This window comes from Moschus berezovskii, chromosome 9 (genome assembly GCF_049115385.1).
Source record: "Moschus berezovskii isolate FMDL1 chromosome 9, NW_MosBer_1.0, whole genome shotgun sequence".
Lineage (NCBI taxonomy): Eukaryota > Metazoa > Chordata > Mammalia > Artiodactyla > Moschidae > Moschus > Moschus berezovskii.
Window position 1 is genome coordinate 20,765,028 of NC_142468.1, and position 18,243 is coordinate 20,783,270.

Sequence of the window (18,243 nt, forward strand, 5' to 3'; positions counted from 1 at the left end):
ACAGAGTAACTGTTTTCTTGAAATATTATTAACCTGATGGTATATCTTACAATGGTATCTTAGAATAAATATTCAATATTACTTGCTTAATATGACTGTTAAGTTCTATGAAGTAGCCATATAAAATGCAAACTCCTTACCCTTTCTCTGTTTTGTTAACTAACGTAGCCTAAGCATCTAGAATAGTTCTAGAATGTCCTATGCTCTGAAAAATAATCTGCCTCACAAATCAAAGTATTAAGAAAATGCAAACTAATATGAGTTAAGTGTAGTGACTATTTCAAGGATTGTTTAGTTTATACTTTACTGCAACTTTCACTTTTTTCCAACCAGTATAAGAAGATGCAATACAATTTCCAATCTAAATATTAAGTTTGTGAGGAATCACATGCTTTTTTAATTCAAACTAACTTTCTGGCTTCCTCCTTTGGTTAAACATGCTCACTAGAAGAGGAAATCAATGATACAAATGTAAACAAATTAGTTAATTGAGCAAATATAATACTGCAATATTTTAGCAGGATATATAGTACAATATTTAGAAACTGACTACTACCAGAACCTTGTTCAATTAACGATTTTCATTTGTACTGTCCCCATGCTAGGCCAGATTTCTATCAAATCTAAGTTACTGTCATAACCTCTTAAGCTGTTCTCCATACCTTCAGGTTCTCTCTTCCCCAATTCATCCCAAATGTGGATGACCAGGCTAACTTTTCTAAAACTGGGCTTTCATTGTGTTTTGTAGCTGCTCATATGCTTTAGCTCTCTGTTACCTATCAAATGGGATAATATATGTCAAAGTCCTTTGTATGTGGTCAGTGTTAATACAAAATCTAAACTCCATTTAATTTCAAATAATCTGCACAACTGAAGTCATTCAGAAAGGCAGTGTGGTTTAGCAAAAAGATTCTTGGAGGCAGAAGATGCAGGTTTTACCATCTCATCTGCAGGACTAAAAGTACCTATCTGATGGGGGGAAAGCAAATCTTAGAAGCATTCTGTAAACTTCAGAGCATTCTGCAGATAAACTAGTGTCTGATTGTCCCACCCAGGTTCACTGCTGTCGGTCTCTACGGCTTTCACTCAGCATCAGGTTATTTCCTCTCTCTATCCAGCTGCCCACAGCTCAGTTCAGTTGTTACCATGTCTATTTCTAGACTTCAAAATCACACCCCCTTTTGGAAGATCCCATGTATTCAAAAACATATACTTATTAGAGTTCCTTTAATTTTCCCATATAATATTTAATCTCACCTTCCTACCTACAGCAAGAAATGTATCTTCTATGGGTCACAGTTGACTGGTACTGTTTAGGGATTCTAATCCTAAATAACTGGTTGACCGAAGAACGATGTTACTTAAAAGATAATGAAGCAAATGAAATGCAAGCATGATCCTCACTAAATGGCATACCACTTAGGGAGACACTTTTTACAGACAGGAATGTTTTCTTCAGATATTACCTTGTTGAAGAGTATAGACATGAAGAAGAGATCCAAGAGCATGGTCTCTGAAAAAGCTTCGTAGTCGACTTTGAAAAAGAGCACAGTGAAGATGACTGTGACATACTGATGCGTAGGACTGCTGAAAGAGGACCGCAGCAACTTCAGACCAGCGATGGTGATCATTAAAGCACCTAATCTACAACAGAGGAAGAACACTGATCAGCTAATAACTGAAAACCTTAGATAATTATGAACTTCAGAAAATTACCATTTACTAAGCTTAGAATATTATATCAAATCTAAACTTCAAACATTCCTTTTTAATAATGTGTCACGATTCTGATCCTTTATATAAACAAACATGCTTAAAAAATAAGTAACAAAAAACCCACACACACACATATAAATGACAATGTTACAACTCTGACATTTGTCCTCCAGGTTCTCTATTGCTTTAACATTAATAGCATTTAGCACATAAAAACATATTAATAATGACATATATATACTGCTGCTGCTGCTGCTGCTAAGTCACTTCAGTCGTGTCCGACTCTGTGTGACCCCATAGACAGTAGCCGACCAGAGTCCCCCATCCCTGGGATTCTCCAGGCAAGAACACCGGAGTGGGTTGCCATTTCCTTCTCCAATGTGTGAAAGTGAAAAGTGAAAGTGAAGTCGCTCAGTCGTGTCCGACCCTTAGCGACCCCATGGACTGCAGCCTACATCTCCTACTGCTCCTCCATCCATGGGTTTTCTAGGCAAGAGTATATATATACTACTATGTATAAAATAGGTAATTAATGAGGACGTAGTATGCAGCATAAGGAACTCTACTCAAAGCTCTGTTGTGACCTAAATAGGAAGGAAATCTAAAAAAGGGTCAATATATGTATATGTTTGGCTGATTCATTTTGCTGTATAGCAAGAAACTAACACAACATTGTAAAGCAACTACAGCCCAATAAAAATGAACATGAAACAATGCTGGAAAAAAATCATATTAATGCTTACCCAACAACATGTACCTAGCAGGCCTACAGGATGACTGTACAGGCAAGTGACCACCTAAATGGTCTGATTCACATAGTACACAAAAATAATCATCTCCAAAACTTACCATCTAACAGTAAAATGAACCTTATTTAATAAATGTCATCTCATAAAATACAGGTTGACAATAAGATGTCTGGAGTAGTAATATGCCAAGAGCAGAAACAAATGTTCAGAAAAGGGAACTCAAAGACTGAATTTCACCTCAATTTTTCACACAGTACTTTGCAACAAAGAGACACTCAATGATTACTTGATATTTGATCAATAACCTAAGAGAAGAGAGTGCTATGACAGTCCTCAACAGTCAAACTTAGATAAGAGGAATATCATACTTACTCTGTATCCAGTTTTTTTGGACTCGCAATTGTCTCTGCACTGCTACTAAGTTCATTGAGAACAATCAAAGGATAGATGATATTCTTCTCCACAAAAAGAAGCCACACATGAAGTTTCTCAAACCACATCACAGTAGCTGCATCTAACAAGGCAATATTAAGTTAAGAAGACCATGTGTAAATGCATTTTACTGCAAAAAACAGTCTGGCAATGTCATAAGAAAGGAAAATCTTCCTACTCAAATTCAGCTCTACTATAAATAATACAAAAAATCCAATACATCAATCATTTGTCAATTTTATGAATTCTGAACCACATTTCAATTTTCCAACTCGGATGTTAACTTAAATTTAGATGAGTTGAATTTCATTTTAAGCTTTACTTCTTGAAACCTCAGTTTTTAACCATAACTTTCTCTTATTTATACTTATAACATTTGGAGAAAAGGTTATTGAAGATACTTAGACTGTTCCTTTCACCCAAAAGAAATAAATGATCTATTAAACTGTTTTAAAAATCCTTACACTTACACATACACCTTTAATATATAAATCTCAGAAGAGCTTTGAAAGTATGGTATGTTCTGGATTCACACACTTCACAAGTGTCATTTTCATTGCCAGCAACATTTTCCCAATACTTGAACATTTAAAGTCACTGGGGAAAGTGTCCAGGATAAACTGAAAGATTTAAAATAAGGTTCTCCAACTATCTGAAAATAAGTTTAAGAAGTTTTCTAATGGGTATTTTTCTTTATAGCTGTTAAAATCAACTTTGCTAATGCCTAACACTCTTAATCGGAGAAGGCAATGGCAAGCCACTCCAGTACTCTTGCCTAGAAAATCCCATGGATGGAGGAGCCTGGTAGGCTGCAGTCCATGCTTCACTTTCACTTTTCACTTTCAAGCATTGGAGAAGGAAATGGCAACCCACTCCAGTGTTCTTGCCTGGAGAATCCCAGGGATGGGGGAGCCTGGTGGGCTGCCGTCTATGGGGTCGCACAGAGTGGGACATTACTGAAGCGACTTAGCAGCAGCAACACTCTTAATAAGTGAAAAATCTTTTTTCAAAATTGAAAAAAATTTGGACTAAATGTTGTTAAGATAAAAACAAACTATAAGATCAATGGTTAACTTTAATGAAAACTGTTCTTTAAAACAAACCAGATGTACTTGCTAACATTTATATATGAAAGCAATTAATAATTAACCATAAAAAATATTTACAACACTACGAGTTATTTTCCTTACAGTAAGAATGGACCAGTACAGATTCTGTTAGTCCTATGTCATTTTATTGCAATCTACACATTATTGTTTGGTTAATTATCTCTCCAGGATCAAAATAGTAATCAAGATCACAGTACCATGATGACTTAGGCAATTCTACTAAAAAGCTCAGGAAATTTGCTTTAAGATTGCAAAGTCAAGTTTGGTATGGAAATCTTTCAAACACTTTAGAGTTCTTTACAGAAGTTTAATTTATCTCCGAACAGTTGAGAAATTCACTCTCCATATTAATTCATTAAACATTGGCTTGTTTAATCAATGACGTAAAACAATGATGACACAGATATTAACCTTTATTATTTCTCTAAAATGAAATAATTATAGGCCATTATAGGTTATGGAGCCAGTGAACCAGACTGATAACTTATAATGGAAAAGTAAAGGTTTATAGCAACAAGTAAAACACTTGTCGAATGGACTGGCCTTCTACTTCTTTTTAGTCATTTTATATTTGATCCTAAATTATCTGAATGAGAAAAAGCAACTACAAGTGCTTTCCACCTCGTTTCTCTTGATCAACTCTTTTATAACTCTCTCTGGTAGGACAGTGTCATTGGTGGAAACAGAAACCTATTCCTTTTATGATCTGAGTTAAAAATACATCAAATGGAAGTCTTACAGGGGGATTGATTTGCCTGCAAATGGAAAGCAAGAACTGAGGGTAAAGGTGGGGCTGGAAGGAGAAGTCACAGACATACCCTGAAGGATTAATCAATGAGAGGTCTGTGATGGACAATTTAGAGGAGGAAAGAGCAAGGTTTTATCCTGTGGAAAGTTAGCACTGACAATCAGACTTCAAATGGAATGAAAGCATCTTGCAAAAGGTCTGACAAAGAGCTGAGAAACACAAACCAAAGTGTTGCCTGATGAAACTTATTTAACTGTCTGCCTGTCCACTAAGTAAAAGAAAAAATCCACAGTATTTAAAGGAAAAGTGTTAATGAATCACTTACTTCGAACTTCATACTGATTATACTCCACCGTCTTGAGCAGAGGGTGAGAGAAGCAGTGCCATGGCAGCTGTTTCCTAACTTGAGGCAGCACGTAATGGGTTACAAAACCCACGAAGCCGACCAGTGTGTACAACACATACTTGAGCGCAGGCTAAGGCAAGGATAAGTTGAAAAAATTACAAGTGATTTTGCAAATGACTCAAAGGAGAACTTCTAAATTGTCAGTTCAATTTTAGTCACTTACAGCATCTGAGAACTAAACATTTGTCTACAGTTAACATTTCCATATTATGTAATTTTCTGATTAAAACAGCTATAAAAGTTAGTGGCTGGTCATGTAATACAGATATTTTAAAATGTGTTAACTACTTTGGTGTCTCACACTGCCAATGTAACTACAGTATGGCCTGAGGTGTACCACTTCCTACTCTAGGAATGTTCTACGTGACTAGCAGAACAATGTATTAAATTTTTACTAACAGAGATAAAAGACATTAGCTAAATAAAATTGTAAATTTGAAGAGCAGACCCAAACTTAAAATAGTATTCTTTTGTTGTGTCTTTACAGAGTTTGGAAGAGAGTTCTTGTGTATGACTAAATTTACAAAACAACAAAGTACCATCACTTCAAATATTCAAATTAATTATTTAGAAACTAAAGAGGCCTGCATCTGACCCCTGAAGACTCACAGGATCTCACTCAGTTTGCAAGGTACTCAGAAGTTAATAGTTCAAATTGGAAAAGAAGAAAACAAGCAAAAATGTTAAAATTAAATAATACAACCTTTGTTTCTAGGCAAATGGAGTAACAGAGACTTTATTCCACATGAAACAAAATACAATAAAATACATGAACCAATGTTTTGCAATGTATTAGAGATAAGGACATAAACAGTGAACCCTGAGAGAAAGAGAACAGATGAGGTCAGTGTCAGGCCTGCTCCAGCTTACTGCCCTTAGAGAGTTTCCAGACTGTACTGCAGGGTGGGGAACCCATGTAAGCCTGGAACCTCCTGAGTGGAGGAAATGGAACTTAGAGGCTGGGCATAGCAAGGCAGCTAGAGCTCGTCGGAGTAAACAGTTTTCTCAACAGAAACCTGCATGGAGGGAGAACTGCATGGAGGAAGACCTGCAGAGGGTCTAGCTCGAGTATTCAGGGGAACCAGCCACACATGTGTGGGACTAGACCATGTGTGGCCACAGAAAGAACCACGCCAAACTCACACGGCAGGCACTACTGTGCCTGTTCTCACAAGCCAGACTGGAAAAACTCAACACTCCTAGGGCACTAGGCAGAGTACTCCAAAGAGTGCTGCCTCCAAAGGTAGGTGGAATATTAGCCCTAGACTGAATAGCCCTGTCCCAAGTAAGCAATCTTAGAAGTTAGATTTGAGAGGACCAAACTGTTTACAAGGAACTTAGGGCCAAAAACAAAGTTCAAGAATATTTCTAGAAATAAAAAAATATCCAGTACCCACAAGGCAAAACGTAATGCTTGACATCCAATCAAAAATGACCAAGCACTCAAGGAATCAGGAAACTATGATTCATGGGGGAGTAGGGGGGGAAATCAGTTAATCAAAACCAACCCATAAATAACACAGAAGTTAGGATTATGAGACAAGGACATTGAGACAGAAGGGAATTACAGAAGTTCAAAAAAGTAAACAAAGGCATGAGACATATGAAAAAGACCTGAAACCAACTTTGAAAGATGAAACTTGTTAATTCTGAGATTAAAAAATACACTGGATGGCATTAACTGCAGATTAAACATTACAGAAGAAAATATTAGTGAACTTAACAACAAAGCAATAGAAAGTATTCAAAATTAAACACAGAGGGAAAAACAGAATTTAAAATAAAAAAAAAAGTGAACTGTGGGACCAATTCAAGAGGCCAAAAGGTTATGTAACTGGAGTCCATGAGTGGGAGTGGGTTTAGGGACAGCAGAAGAAAAAGAAAAAAAACATTTAAAGTAATAGTGACCAAAACTGTCTAAAGTTGATGAAAACTAGACCACAGATGCAATGTACCCTAAGCACAAAAACATGAAGAAAACGACGTGAAGGGGCACAATAATCAAGCTGATGACATGCAGAAACGCGGGTCTGCACAAGAGAATGAAGAGCACTGAGGAGGGCAACCACAGGGCCTGCGGGGCCACCATCCGGGGAGTGTCACCCATACCCGGGCCTGATTTACAGGACAAGGTTCTGGACTTCCAGCTGTAACAGAACAAGACTTCGGGGAGTTCAGAAGGATGTCAGTCACGGAGGAAAGCAGGCATACTGTAGAAGTCACTGCAGAACGGTTCCCACGATCCTCCCTTCCTGATGTTTATGCCTGCCTGTTTTCCCCTCCCACACTGTAGCAGGTTGCCTGGGGTGACCTATGGACACAGAAGACGTGGTGGTACACCACATCCACAACAGTTATAAAAGATCGGGACATTGGCCTTGGGGCTTCTCTCTCTAGGATCACCAGCTTTGGGGCAAAGAAGCTAGTGAGGATAATTCAGCAGCCCATGGTGAGGACCACATGGAGAGGAACTAAGCTATCTGGCCAACAGTCAGCAAGGAAGTGAGGCCTACTCACAGCCTCAGATGAATACAGTTGCATATGACGGTAGCGTAACACACTGAGCTGGGATCATCTAAGCCACTCTCAGAGTCATGACCCAAGAGAAACCATGAGAAAAACATGTAGGTGTTGTTAAAACCAAACAAAAAGTCATATATTTTAGCATTATGATCAAATCAGAAGTGAATCCAAACAAAGTCATTTTCCCCCAGTGAAAAGAACAAGATGATTCCTTACCTGCAGTACTGTGAACACTGTGCTTACATGAATGGCAAAGTACAGCACACCGATCACAACACACACCACCAGGTCAGACTGCAAACGCGCGCTCTGCAGGACAGAACAAGGTACCAAGCATCACGCAAGAAGTCAAACAAAACCTTTCCTCCCAAGAGGCCACATTTAACAAATAAATTTTCGGCCTTGCAGACGCCGCCACCCCGGAGCCTCCGTTGCCGTCTAGCCATGGTCAACCCCACTGTATTCTTCTACATCACTGTAGACGGCGAGCCCTTGGGCCGCGTATCTTTTGAGCTGTTTGTATACAAAGTTCCAAAGACAGCAGAAGACTTTCGTGCTCTGAGCACTGGAGAGAAAGGATTTGGTTATAAAGGTTCCTGTTTTCACAGAATAATTCCGGGATTTATGTGCCAGGGTGGTGACTTCACACGCCATAATAGTATTGGTGGCAAGTCCATCTATGGTGAGAAATTTGATGTTGAGAATTTCATTCTGAAGCATACAGGTCCTGGCATCTTGTCCATGGCAAATGCTGGCCCCAACACAAACGGTTCCCAGTTTTTCATCTGCACTGCCAAGACTCAGTGGCTGGATGGCAAGCATGTGGTCTTTGGCAAGGTGAAAGAGGGCATGAATATTGTGGAAGCCATGGAGCACTTTGGGTCCAGGAATGGCAAGACTAGCAAGAAGATCACCACTGCTGACTGTGGACAAATCTAATAAATTTGACTTGTGTTTTACTTAACCACCAGACCATTCCTTCTGTAGCTCAGGAGAGCACCCCTTCACCGCCATCTGCTCGAAATATCCTATAATCTTTGTGCTCTCGCTATAGTTCTTTGGGTTCCATGTTTTCCTTATCCCCCTCCAAGCTTAGCTGGATTTCAAAGTTAAATTTATGATTATGAAATAAAAACTAAACAATTATCTGTCTAAAAAATAAATAAATAAATAAATAAATTTTCACTGATCCTGTTCTGTAGCACTTCCAGGTATTTCTTACACATAATAATTAACTACCGTAAGTTTTATTTACCTCCTATCTTGGTTTGATGCTGCACTAAGGATTGTTTAAGGAAATAAAACAAGCTTAACTATTTCCACACACAGTAAATATATCATAACAAAGTCTTTTAGAATGAAGATTTTCCCCTCATTAGTCTGAAAGTTTTATGTGGGAAAAAGAAATGAGAACCTTAAGTTCTTCTATAGGGTATATTGTTTTGGATAACAATTATATTTTCATTGGCTTTCTGAAATGTTGAAATTGCATGTACATGTCCTATTTTACTTACTGAGTTTTGATTCTTTTGGGAGTTATAGTAAAAATCAGAAACCTCTTGATATCTATGGTCATCATCACCACAGATTCATGCTTTTAAGCTAGATTCAGAAATACCCTACTACATTTAACAAGAAATGTCCTTTGCTAACATGAAAACTAAAGTTAGGAGAAACTGCTTAAATTATATCTTGAGGCAGTTTTAAAGTTTTCTAAAGTTTTCTGTTTTTTAGACTATGTGAACAGCTCAAGTTCAGTGAATGTAAATATAATCTAATTCATGACCTATATAAATCAGTCTTTCATAAATGGAAATATGTAAAGTAACTTAGGAAAAATATGTTTTTATGTTTTGTTGCATAAAGCAGATATAAATCTATAGAACTCATTTTTTAAATTATTAAAAGAAGGCAGGTAACATTACAAAGTTTTAAATTACTATATCTGCTTAAATATATGAAATTAGTATAGGTTACTGTTTGCTCCTTCAACCTAGAAAATAAACACACATACACAAAAACTTTTCAGACTGTCTTAGAGAACTAAAACCCAATAAAAGACCAGCAGATGACTCATAAGTACAAAGTTTTCATCAATAAGAATAGAAAATAAGTCTAATTTATGCTAATATTCACCTTTCAAATCCTAGTTTAAATTCAATAGGATTAAGAATTCTGTAAACAATGAAATCAATTTCAGTTCAGTTCAGTGGCTCAGTTCGACTCCTTGCGACCCCATGAACCGCAGCACGCCAGGCCTCCCTGTCCATCACTGACTCCTGAAGTCCACCCAAACCCATGTCCATTGTGTTGATGATGCCATCCAACCATCTCATTCTGTTGTCCCCTTCTTCTACTGCCCTCAATCTTTCCCAGCATCAGGGTCATTTCAAATGAGTCTACCCTTTGCATCAGGAGGCCAAAGTATGGAGCTTCGGCTTCAACATCAGTCCTTCCAATGAACACCCAGGACTGCTCTCCCTTAGGATGGACTGGTTGGATCTCCTTGCAATCCAAGGGACTCTCAAGAGTCTCAAGAATCTTCTCCAACCACAGTTCAAAAGCATCAATTCTTCGGCGCTCAGCTTTCTTTATAGTCCAACTCTCACATCCATACATGACCATTGGAAAAACCATAGCCCTGACTAGACGGACCTTTGTTGGCAAAGTAATGTCTCTGCTTTTTAATATGCTGTCTAGGTTGGTAATAACTTTCCTTCCAAGGAGTAAGCGTCAATTTCATGGCTGCAATTACCATCTACAGTAATTTTGGAGCCCAAAAAAATAAAGTCAGCTACTGTTTCCACTGTTTCCCCATCTATTTGCCACGAAGTGATCGGACCGGATGCATGATCTTAGTTTTCTGAATGTTGAGCTTTAAGCCAACTTTTTCACTCTCCTCTTTCACTTTCATCAGGAGGCTCTTTAGTTCTTCTTCACTTTCTGCCATAAGGGTGGTGTCATCTGCATATCTGAGGTTATTGATATTTTTCCCGGCAATCTTGATTCCAGCTTGTGCTTCTTCCAGCCCAGCGTTTCTCATGATGTACTCTGCATATAAGTTACATAAGCAGGGTGACAATATACAGCCTTGATGTACGCCTTTTCCTATTTGGAACCAGTCTGTTGTTTCATGTCCAGTTCTAACTGTTGCTTCCTGACCTGTATACAGATTTCTCAAGAGGCAGGTCCGGTGGTCTGGTATTTCCATCTCTTTCAGAATTTTCCACAGTTTACTGTGATCCACACAGTCAAAGGCTTTGGCATAGTCAATAAAGCAGAAATAGATGTTTTTCTGGAACTCTCTTGCTTTTTTGATGATCCAGCGGATGTTGGCAATTTGATCTCTGGTTCCTCTGCCTTTTCTAAAACCAGCTTGAACATCTGGAAGTTCACGGTCCGTGTATTGCTGAAGCCTGGCTTGGAGAATTTTGAGCATTACTTTACTAGCGTGTGAGATTAGTGCAATTGTACAGTAGTTTGAGCATTCTTTGGCACTGCCTTTCGTTGGGACTGGAATGAAAACTGACCTTTTCCAGTCCTGTGGCCACTGCTGAGTCTTCCAAATTTGCTGGCATACTGAGTGCAGCACTTTCACAGCATCATCTTTCAGGATTTGAAATAGCTCAACTGGAATTCCACCACCTCCACTAGCTATGTTTGTAGTGATGCTTCCTAAGGCCCACTTGACTTCACATTCCAGGATGTCTGGCTCTAGGTGAGTGATCACACCATCGTGATTATATGCGTCGTGAAGATCTTTTTTGTACAGTTCTTCCGTGTATTCTTTCACCTTATCTAAAATGAATATTTAGCATACTGTTCTACATCAAAACAAACTTTAAGGAATGAGCGTTTCTTACATGTGAAAATCTGAAATAAAAACCACCAACCATGTACAATAACAATATACATGTACTTTTTCCAGTTACTAAAATTGTGTTACCCCCTAAAATGTTCATTATACAACATGATGAACTGTATAAAATTTAATTATTTGAGGTGATCTTAAAAAGTTAGAACTTACAACAGAATTTCTAAGTTTTTCAGGCAGTGGATCTTTTACTTCAGACAAAGGGTCTTCTGGATTTTTCTCTTCTGTTTTTGGAAAAATCTTGGATTGCACCAAAGAGCTTTATGTTAAAAGAAAGAGAAAATCATAATCTATAAACTTTTACTTCAAATGACAGCTACACCTTATGATATAACAGAAAACGAAGTGATCCAAGTATATCTACTCATCGTGTGTATGCATGCTTAGTCGCTCAGTCGTCGTGTCTGACTCTGAGACCCCATGGACTACCCCTGCCAGACTCCTCTGTCCATGGGGATTTCCCAGGCAAGAATACTGGAGTGGGTTGCCATGCCCTCCTCCAGGGGATCTTCCCAACCCAGGGATTGAACCCAGGGTTCCTGCACTGCAGATGGATTCTTTACTGTCTGAGCCACCAGGAAAGCCCATATTTACTAATTAACAAATGACAAAGTTTAAGATGCCATAAGTAAGCATACAATAAGAATATTTTAATGAAAATACAGTGTTACATCTTAGAGGACAAAAAGCTAAAAGCTAACAAATACTCTTGGCCTTGGTGATTACAATGACCCAAAGTTAATATATTTTGAAACTAAATATAGATAAGTCAACAGTGTTTTGACAATGCAGTGGAAAAACAGATCTTGGAAGTTAAATTTGAAAGAAACGCCAATTTATTTAAATTTCTCTAATTCAAAAACAAGTCATCACTTACAAAAGCACAGATGGATCACTGCTTTGTCGGCTGAGATGATATGATACTGCCACCAATAAGCCACAGAAAATGGAGAAAAGTACTGGAATATGCTGGCCATCCCAAGAATCCTGTTGGAAAAAAAAAGTTTGACAAAACAATATGCTTCTAATTCACAATCTATCATATAATCCTTTTATGTCAGTATTTTGGAGAAAGATAACTGAATTAAACAAAACCTTTTCAGTAATGTTATCAATTTCATTTTATTCCATATAGATTTATTACTTTCTGATGAACTAGAATCTAACTGCTAAATGATCATCAGGTTGCTTTTGATACTAAAGCTCTATTATACACTAGGAATGACACATTTGTTTCTGATACATACTGCTATCAATTTATGTCATATTTTAAGTGGTATTAAGTTTATAGTAAACCATGTCCTATTTTTTGAAAAACAAAATAACTTGCTGTAGCAAACTTCTGATTATATATAATAATGGAGCAAGAAAAGGCAACACATGGTATAATACTTGAGGCAAAACAAACCGTTGACATTTGGTACGCTACTTTCTGGATGCCTTTGTTCATACGCCACTATATTCCCTAGAGCACTAAGCATTCAGTACTTCTTGAGTGAATAGCTGTATATTCCCAGAAATAAATAACACAAAGCTAGCTTCTGAGGCCAACCAGACACGTGGATATGCCACATCTGCTTTGCTCACTGCAGTATCTCTGGAGTTTGCTAGCATGGTACCTGGTACAGAGTAGACAACACTGGTAAAAGGAATAGTTAGAAGGAAATGGTAACCCACTCCAGTATTCTTGCCTGGAGAATCCCATGGACGGAGAAGCCTGGTAGGCTACAGTCCATGGGGTCGCAAAGAGTCGGACACGACTGAGCGACTGAACAGAACAGAACAGAACAGTTCTTAAGTATGGCCTGTGAGGTAAGCACCTTTTTCTTTGGGGATTCAAGAGGGGAGAATGGTGGAGTAGGTAATCAAATGGTAGTTTATTATGCAACCTGCTTTCCCCTACCCATTTAATAATAAAGTTTTTGAAATTGTTCCACATCACAACAGAGACCTTTTCTTTAATGGCTACATAAAAATCTTACCATCATCATATTATGTATATCATACTCTGTATCAAGCTCCTTTCTCAGATCTTTGTAAGTATTTATAAATTCTTACAACCATCCTTGGAGATATGTACTGTTACTTTCTAATTTATACATGAGGAAACTAAGGTAGAGATGGTGTAAGTATGCCCAGTTAACTGGTGGAACCAAAAACTGAACTCTCTTAAACATTTGAATTTACTGAGCATGAAATTCAACAGTATGTGAAGAGTTTCAGAATGAAAGAGATAAATACATAAGGCAATAAAATAGAGGAGAAAATGAAATGTATGTAAGAACAGCATTGGCATAGTGATGATGAGGAAAACATATCAGGGGTATGAGGGAGACAAGGAAGACTTGTCTAACAGAAATGTGGGGAGAGAGGCAAAACAAAGTTAAGCCTACAGCTTCCATGATGTGCAGTCCATGGCTAACGCCTAAAACTTGACAAATTATAAGAAGTATAAGTTAGTTACTTAGAGATATGGAGGCAAACACCAAAAGAATCAGCTCAAAGAACTGAAAATGATAACTCTGAGGAAGGGAAAAAGGGGTAGGGGACTGCTAGTCTTGGCACTCTTGTAAAAATATTTGACTCTGAAAGATAGGATGTTTGACTCTGAAAGATAAGTATGTACAACTTCGGTAAAAAGTAAAACTGAAAAAAAAGATGTCCAGTACAATCGCTTTGGAAAACTAGAAATTCCATTTTAGTTATCCATTTAAGAAAAATGAAAACATATGTCCACAAAAAAGACTTGCATAAGAACATCCAGAGCAACCTTATTCAGGATGGCCCTAAATTAGAAACAACCCAGATGCTCATCGCTAAGACAGTGGATAAATTGTGACATATTCATATAATGGAAATATGGAGGATTAAAAAATAATTGGGAAATACTTCTCTGCAATAAAAAGGGAAAAACTGCTGATACAAATAACACAGATGGATCTCAGAAACATCACACAAAATACACCAGTAACAAAAGAGTAAAGATGGTATGAGTCCATTTATATGAATGAAGTTCAAGACCCACAAAACCTACAATAAAAGTGACAGGGAAGGAACAAGAGGAAACCTTCTGATGGTGAGAAACTATTTTATATCTCACTGCTGGTGTATATTACACCAGTACATGATCTGTCAAAACTTGTCAAATTGTGTACTTAAGATTTACTGTGTATAAATTTTGCCTCAAAACAAGTATTATTTAACAAACGCTTGACACTACTTTTTATTTCTCTCAGACAAAGAAAAGCATCCTTAAATTGGTTTCAAAATGACTTGTTTTATTTAGATTAATAATTTTGAATCATGAAATATGATTAAAACATTAAAAGCTGAATTTGTTCTACATGCTATACTGGGTCTGAAAGCTTTTACTTCAGTAAACAATGGCCCACATTCTAGCAATCTCTTTAAAAATATGTAAAGATGGAGGAAGTATGTGTGTAACAGTAAGTAATAAGTTTTCTTAGAGGAAAACTGTTAACCTTTAATGAGCTTTAAAGTTCAAGGGAAAAAATGTAAACAAAAAAATCAGAAGTCAGAATTTCTAATAGATGTATTCAGTTCAGTCGCTCAGTTGTGTCCGACTCTTTGCAACCCCATGAACCACAGCATGCCAGGCCTCCCTGTCCATCACCAACTCCCGAAGTCTATCCAAACTCATGTCCATTGAGTCGGTGATGCATCCAACCATCTCATCCTCTGTCGTCCCCTTCTCCTCCTGCCCTCAATCTTTCCCAGCATCAGGGTCTTTTCAAAAGAGTCAGCTCTTCACGTCAGGTGGCCAAAGTACTGGAGTTTCCGCTTCAACATCAGTCCCTCCAATGAACACCCAGGACTGATCTCCTTTAGGATGGACTGGTTGGATCTCCTTGTAGTCCAAAGGACTCTCAAGAGTCTTCCCCAACACTACAGTTCAAAAGCATCAATTCTTCGGCACTCAGCTTTCTTCACAGTCCAACTCTCACATCCATACATGACCACTGGAAAAACCACAGCCTTGACTAGATGGACCTTTGTTGACAAAGTAATGTCTCTGCTTTTTAATATGCTGTCTAGGTTGTTCATAATTTTCCATCCAAAGAGTAAGTGTCTTTTAATTTCATGGCTGCAATCAGCATCTGCAGTGATTTTGGAGCCCAAAAAAATAAAAGTCAGCTACTGTGTCCACTGTTTCCCCATCTATTTGCCATGAAGTGATGGGACCAGATGCCATGATCTTAGTTTTCTGAATGTTGAGCTTTAAGCCAACTTGTTCCCTCTCCTCTTTCACTTTCATCAAGAGGATCTTTAGTTCTTTTTCACTTTCTGCCATAAGGGTTGTGTCATCTGCATATATGAAGTTACTGGCATTTCTCCTGGCAATCTTGATTCCAGCTTGTGCTTCATCCAGCTCAGTGTTTCTCATGATGTACAATATACAGCCTTGTATAAGGAAAATATACTCCTTTTCCTATTTGGAACCAGTCTGTTGTTCCATGTCCAGTTCTAACTGTTGATTCCTGACCTGCATACAGGTTTCTCATGAAGCAGGTCAGGTGGTCTGGTATTCTCATCTCTTGAAGAGTTTTCTACAGTTTATTGTGATCCACACAGTCAAAGGCTTTGGCACAGTCAATAAAGCAGAAATAGATGTTTTTCTGGAATTCTCTTGCTTTTTCGATAATCCAGAGGATGCTGGCAATTTGATCTCTGGTGCCTCTGCCTTTTCTAAAACCAGCTTGAACATCTGGAAGTTCATGGTTCATGGTTGGTGCAAAAGTAATTATGGTTTGCATTGTTGAACTTTGCTGTTTGATATTGGGATACATTCTCAAATTATGTTATACATTATTTTAATGTGCATTTCTTGCTTATGATTTTTACTAATGACTTATTACCTGCTGTTTATATTTACTTCAGAAATGGTGCTAGATAAAAGGTAAATTAGAGCAATTTTAAAACTTTAGTTGTAAATTTGGGTTGTAAAGCAGCAGAGACAACTTGTAACAACAACGCATTTGGCCCAAGAACTGCTAACCAATGTACAATGTGCAGTGGTTGTTCAAGAAGTTTTGCAAAGGAGACGAGAGCCTTGAAGATGAGAAGTGTAATGGTTGGCCATCAGAATTTGACAACAACCAATTGAGAGGATCATTGAAGCTGATCCTCTTAAAACTACAGGAGAAGTTACTGAAGAACTCAACGTCAACCATTCTATGGTTGTTCGGCATTTGAAGCAAACTGGAAAGATGAAAAAGCTGGATAAGTGGGTGCCTCATGAGCTGCCTGAAAAATTTTTAAAAAGTTACTATTTTGAAGTGTCATATTCTCTTTTTCTATGCAACAACAACAAAACATTTCTTGATTGGATTAGGATGTGTGATGAAAAGTAGATTTTATACAACAACCGGTGATTACTAGTTCAGTGGCTGGACCGAGAAGAAGCTCCAAAGCACTTTCTCCAAACTTGTACCAAAAATGGTCATGGTCACTGTGTTACTGTTTGGTGGTCTGCTGCCCATCTGATCCACTAGAGCTTTCTGAATTCTGGTGAAGCCATTACATCTGAGAAGTATGCTCAGAAAACTGATAAGATGCAATGAAAACTGCAATGCCAGCAGCCCACATTAGTCAACAGAATAGGCCCAATTCTTCTCCATGACAATGCCTGATTGCACAAAGCACAATCAAACTTCAAAAGGTGAATGAATGGGCTACAAAGTTTTGCCTCATCTGCCATATGCAACTGACCTCTCACCGACTACCACTTCTTCATGCATCTCTACAACTTTTTGCAAGGAAAACACTTCCACAAACAGCAGGAAGCAGAAAATGCTTTCCACAAGTTCATCAAATCCTGAAGCATAGATTTTTATGCTATAGGAATAAACAAACTTATTTCTCATTGGCAAAAATGTGTTGATTGTAATGGTTCCTATTCTGATTAATAAAGATGTCCGTTCCGTTCCGTTGCTCAGTCGTCTCCGACTCTTTGTGACCCCGTGGACTGTAGCCTACCAGGCTTCTCCGTCCATGGGATTCTCCAGTCAAGAATACTGGAGTGGGTTACCATTTCCTTCTCCAGGGGATCTTCCCAACCCAGGGATTGAACCCGGGTCTCCCGCATTGGAGGTAGACGCTTTAACCTCTGAGCCACCAGGGAAGCCCAATAAAGATGTAGTTAAGTCTATTTATAATCATAAATTCATGGTCCAAAACAATTACTTTTGTATCAATCTAATAAATGTCTATATTAGTGAATAGATAAAAAAAATTAAACCATTCCTAAAGATATTCAATAACATTCCTCAATTAATCTAACTGTCCAAAAGTAACTTCTATGATCAATTTCTTGTGTATTCTTCCATAAATGCTCTATGTATATATAAGTTATCGAGTGTGTTTTTAAATAAAGGCACAAAGGGAACATTTATTTTTTGGCATATTGTTTTCCTTTGTATTAACACACAAACACACACACACACACACATACACTGGAATATCATTCAACCTAAAAAAAAAGGAAGACTTGTCAAATGTAACAACATGGATGAAACTGGAGGGCAATATACTAGGTGAAATAAGCCACAGAGATTCACAAATATTGCATTTTACCATTTATACGTGGAATCTTAAAGAGGGAAAACAAAATTAAACTCATAGAAACAGAGAACAGAAAAGTGCTTGCCAGGGACTGGGAGGTAGGG

The 18,243-nt window shown here is 37.8% G+C and overlaps 1 protein-coding gene and 1 pseudogene across 5 annotated transcripts in view; one reads left to right on the forward strand and one right to left on the reverse strand.

Annotated features, from left to right (window-relative positions):
* Positions 1 to 18,243, reverse strand: part of PCNX1 (pecanex 1) — a 187,112-nt gene that overhangs the window by 47,818 nt on the left and 121,051 nt on the right. For all 5 annotated transcript variants that reach the window (XM_055436674.2, XM_055436675.2, XM_055436673.2 and 2 more), the window contains 6 exons: positions 12,435 to 12,544; positions 11,711 to 11,816; positions 7,900 to 7,992; positions 5,080 to 5,230; positions 2,838 to 2,979; positions 1,467 to 1,644 (listed from right to left, as the gene is read on the reverse strand). In XM_055436674.2, the coding sequence (XP_055292649.2) occupies positions 1,467 to 1,644; positions 2,838 to 2,979; positions 5,080 to 5,230; positions 7,900 to 7,992; positions 11,711 to 11,816; positions 12,435 to 12,544 (780 nt within the window). The remainder of the gene's footprint in view (positions 1 to 1,466; positions 1,645 to 2,837; positions 2,980 to 5,079; positions 5,231 to 7,899; positions 7,993 to 11,710; positions 11,817 to 12,434; positions 12,545 to 18,243) is intronic.
* LOC129563067 (peptidyl-prolyl cis-trans isomerase A pseudogene) lies at positions 8,113 to 8,764 on the forward strand (annotated as a pseudogene).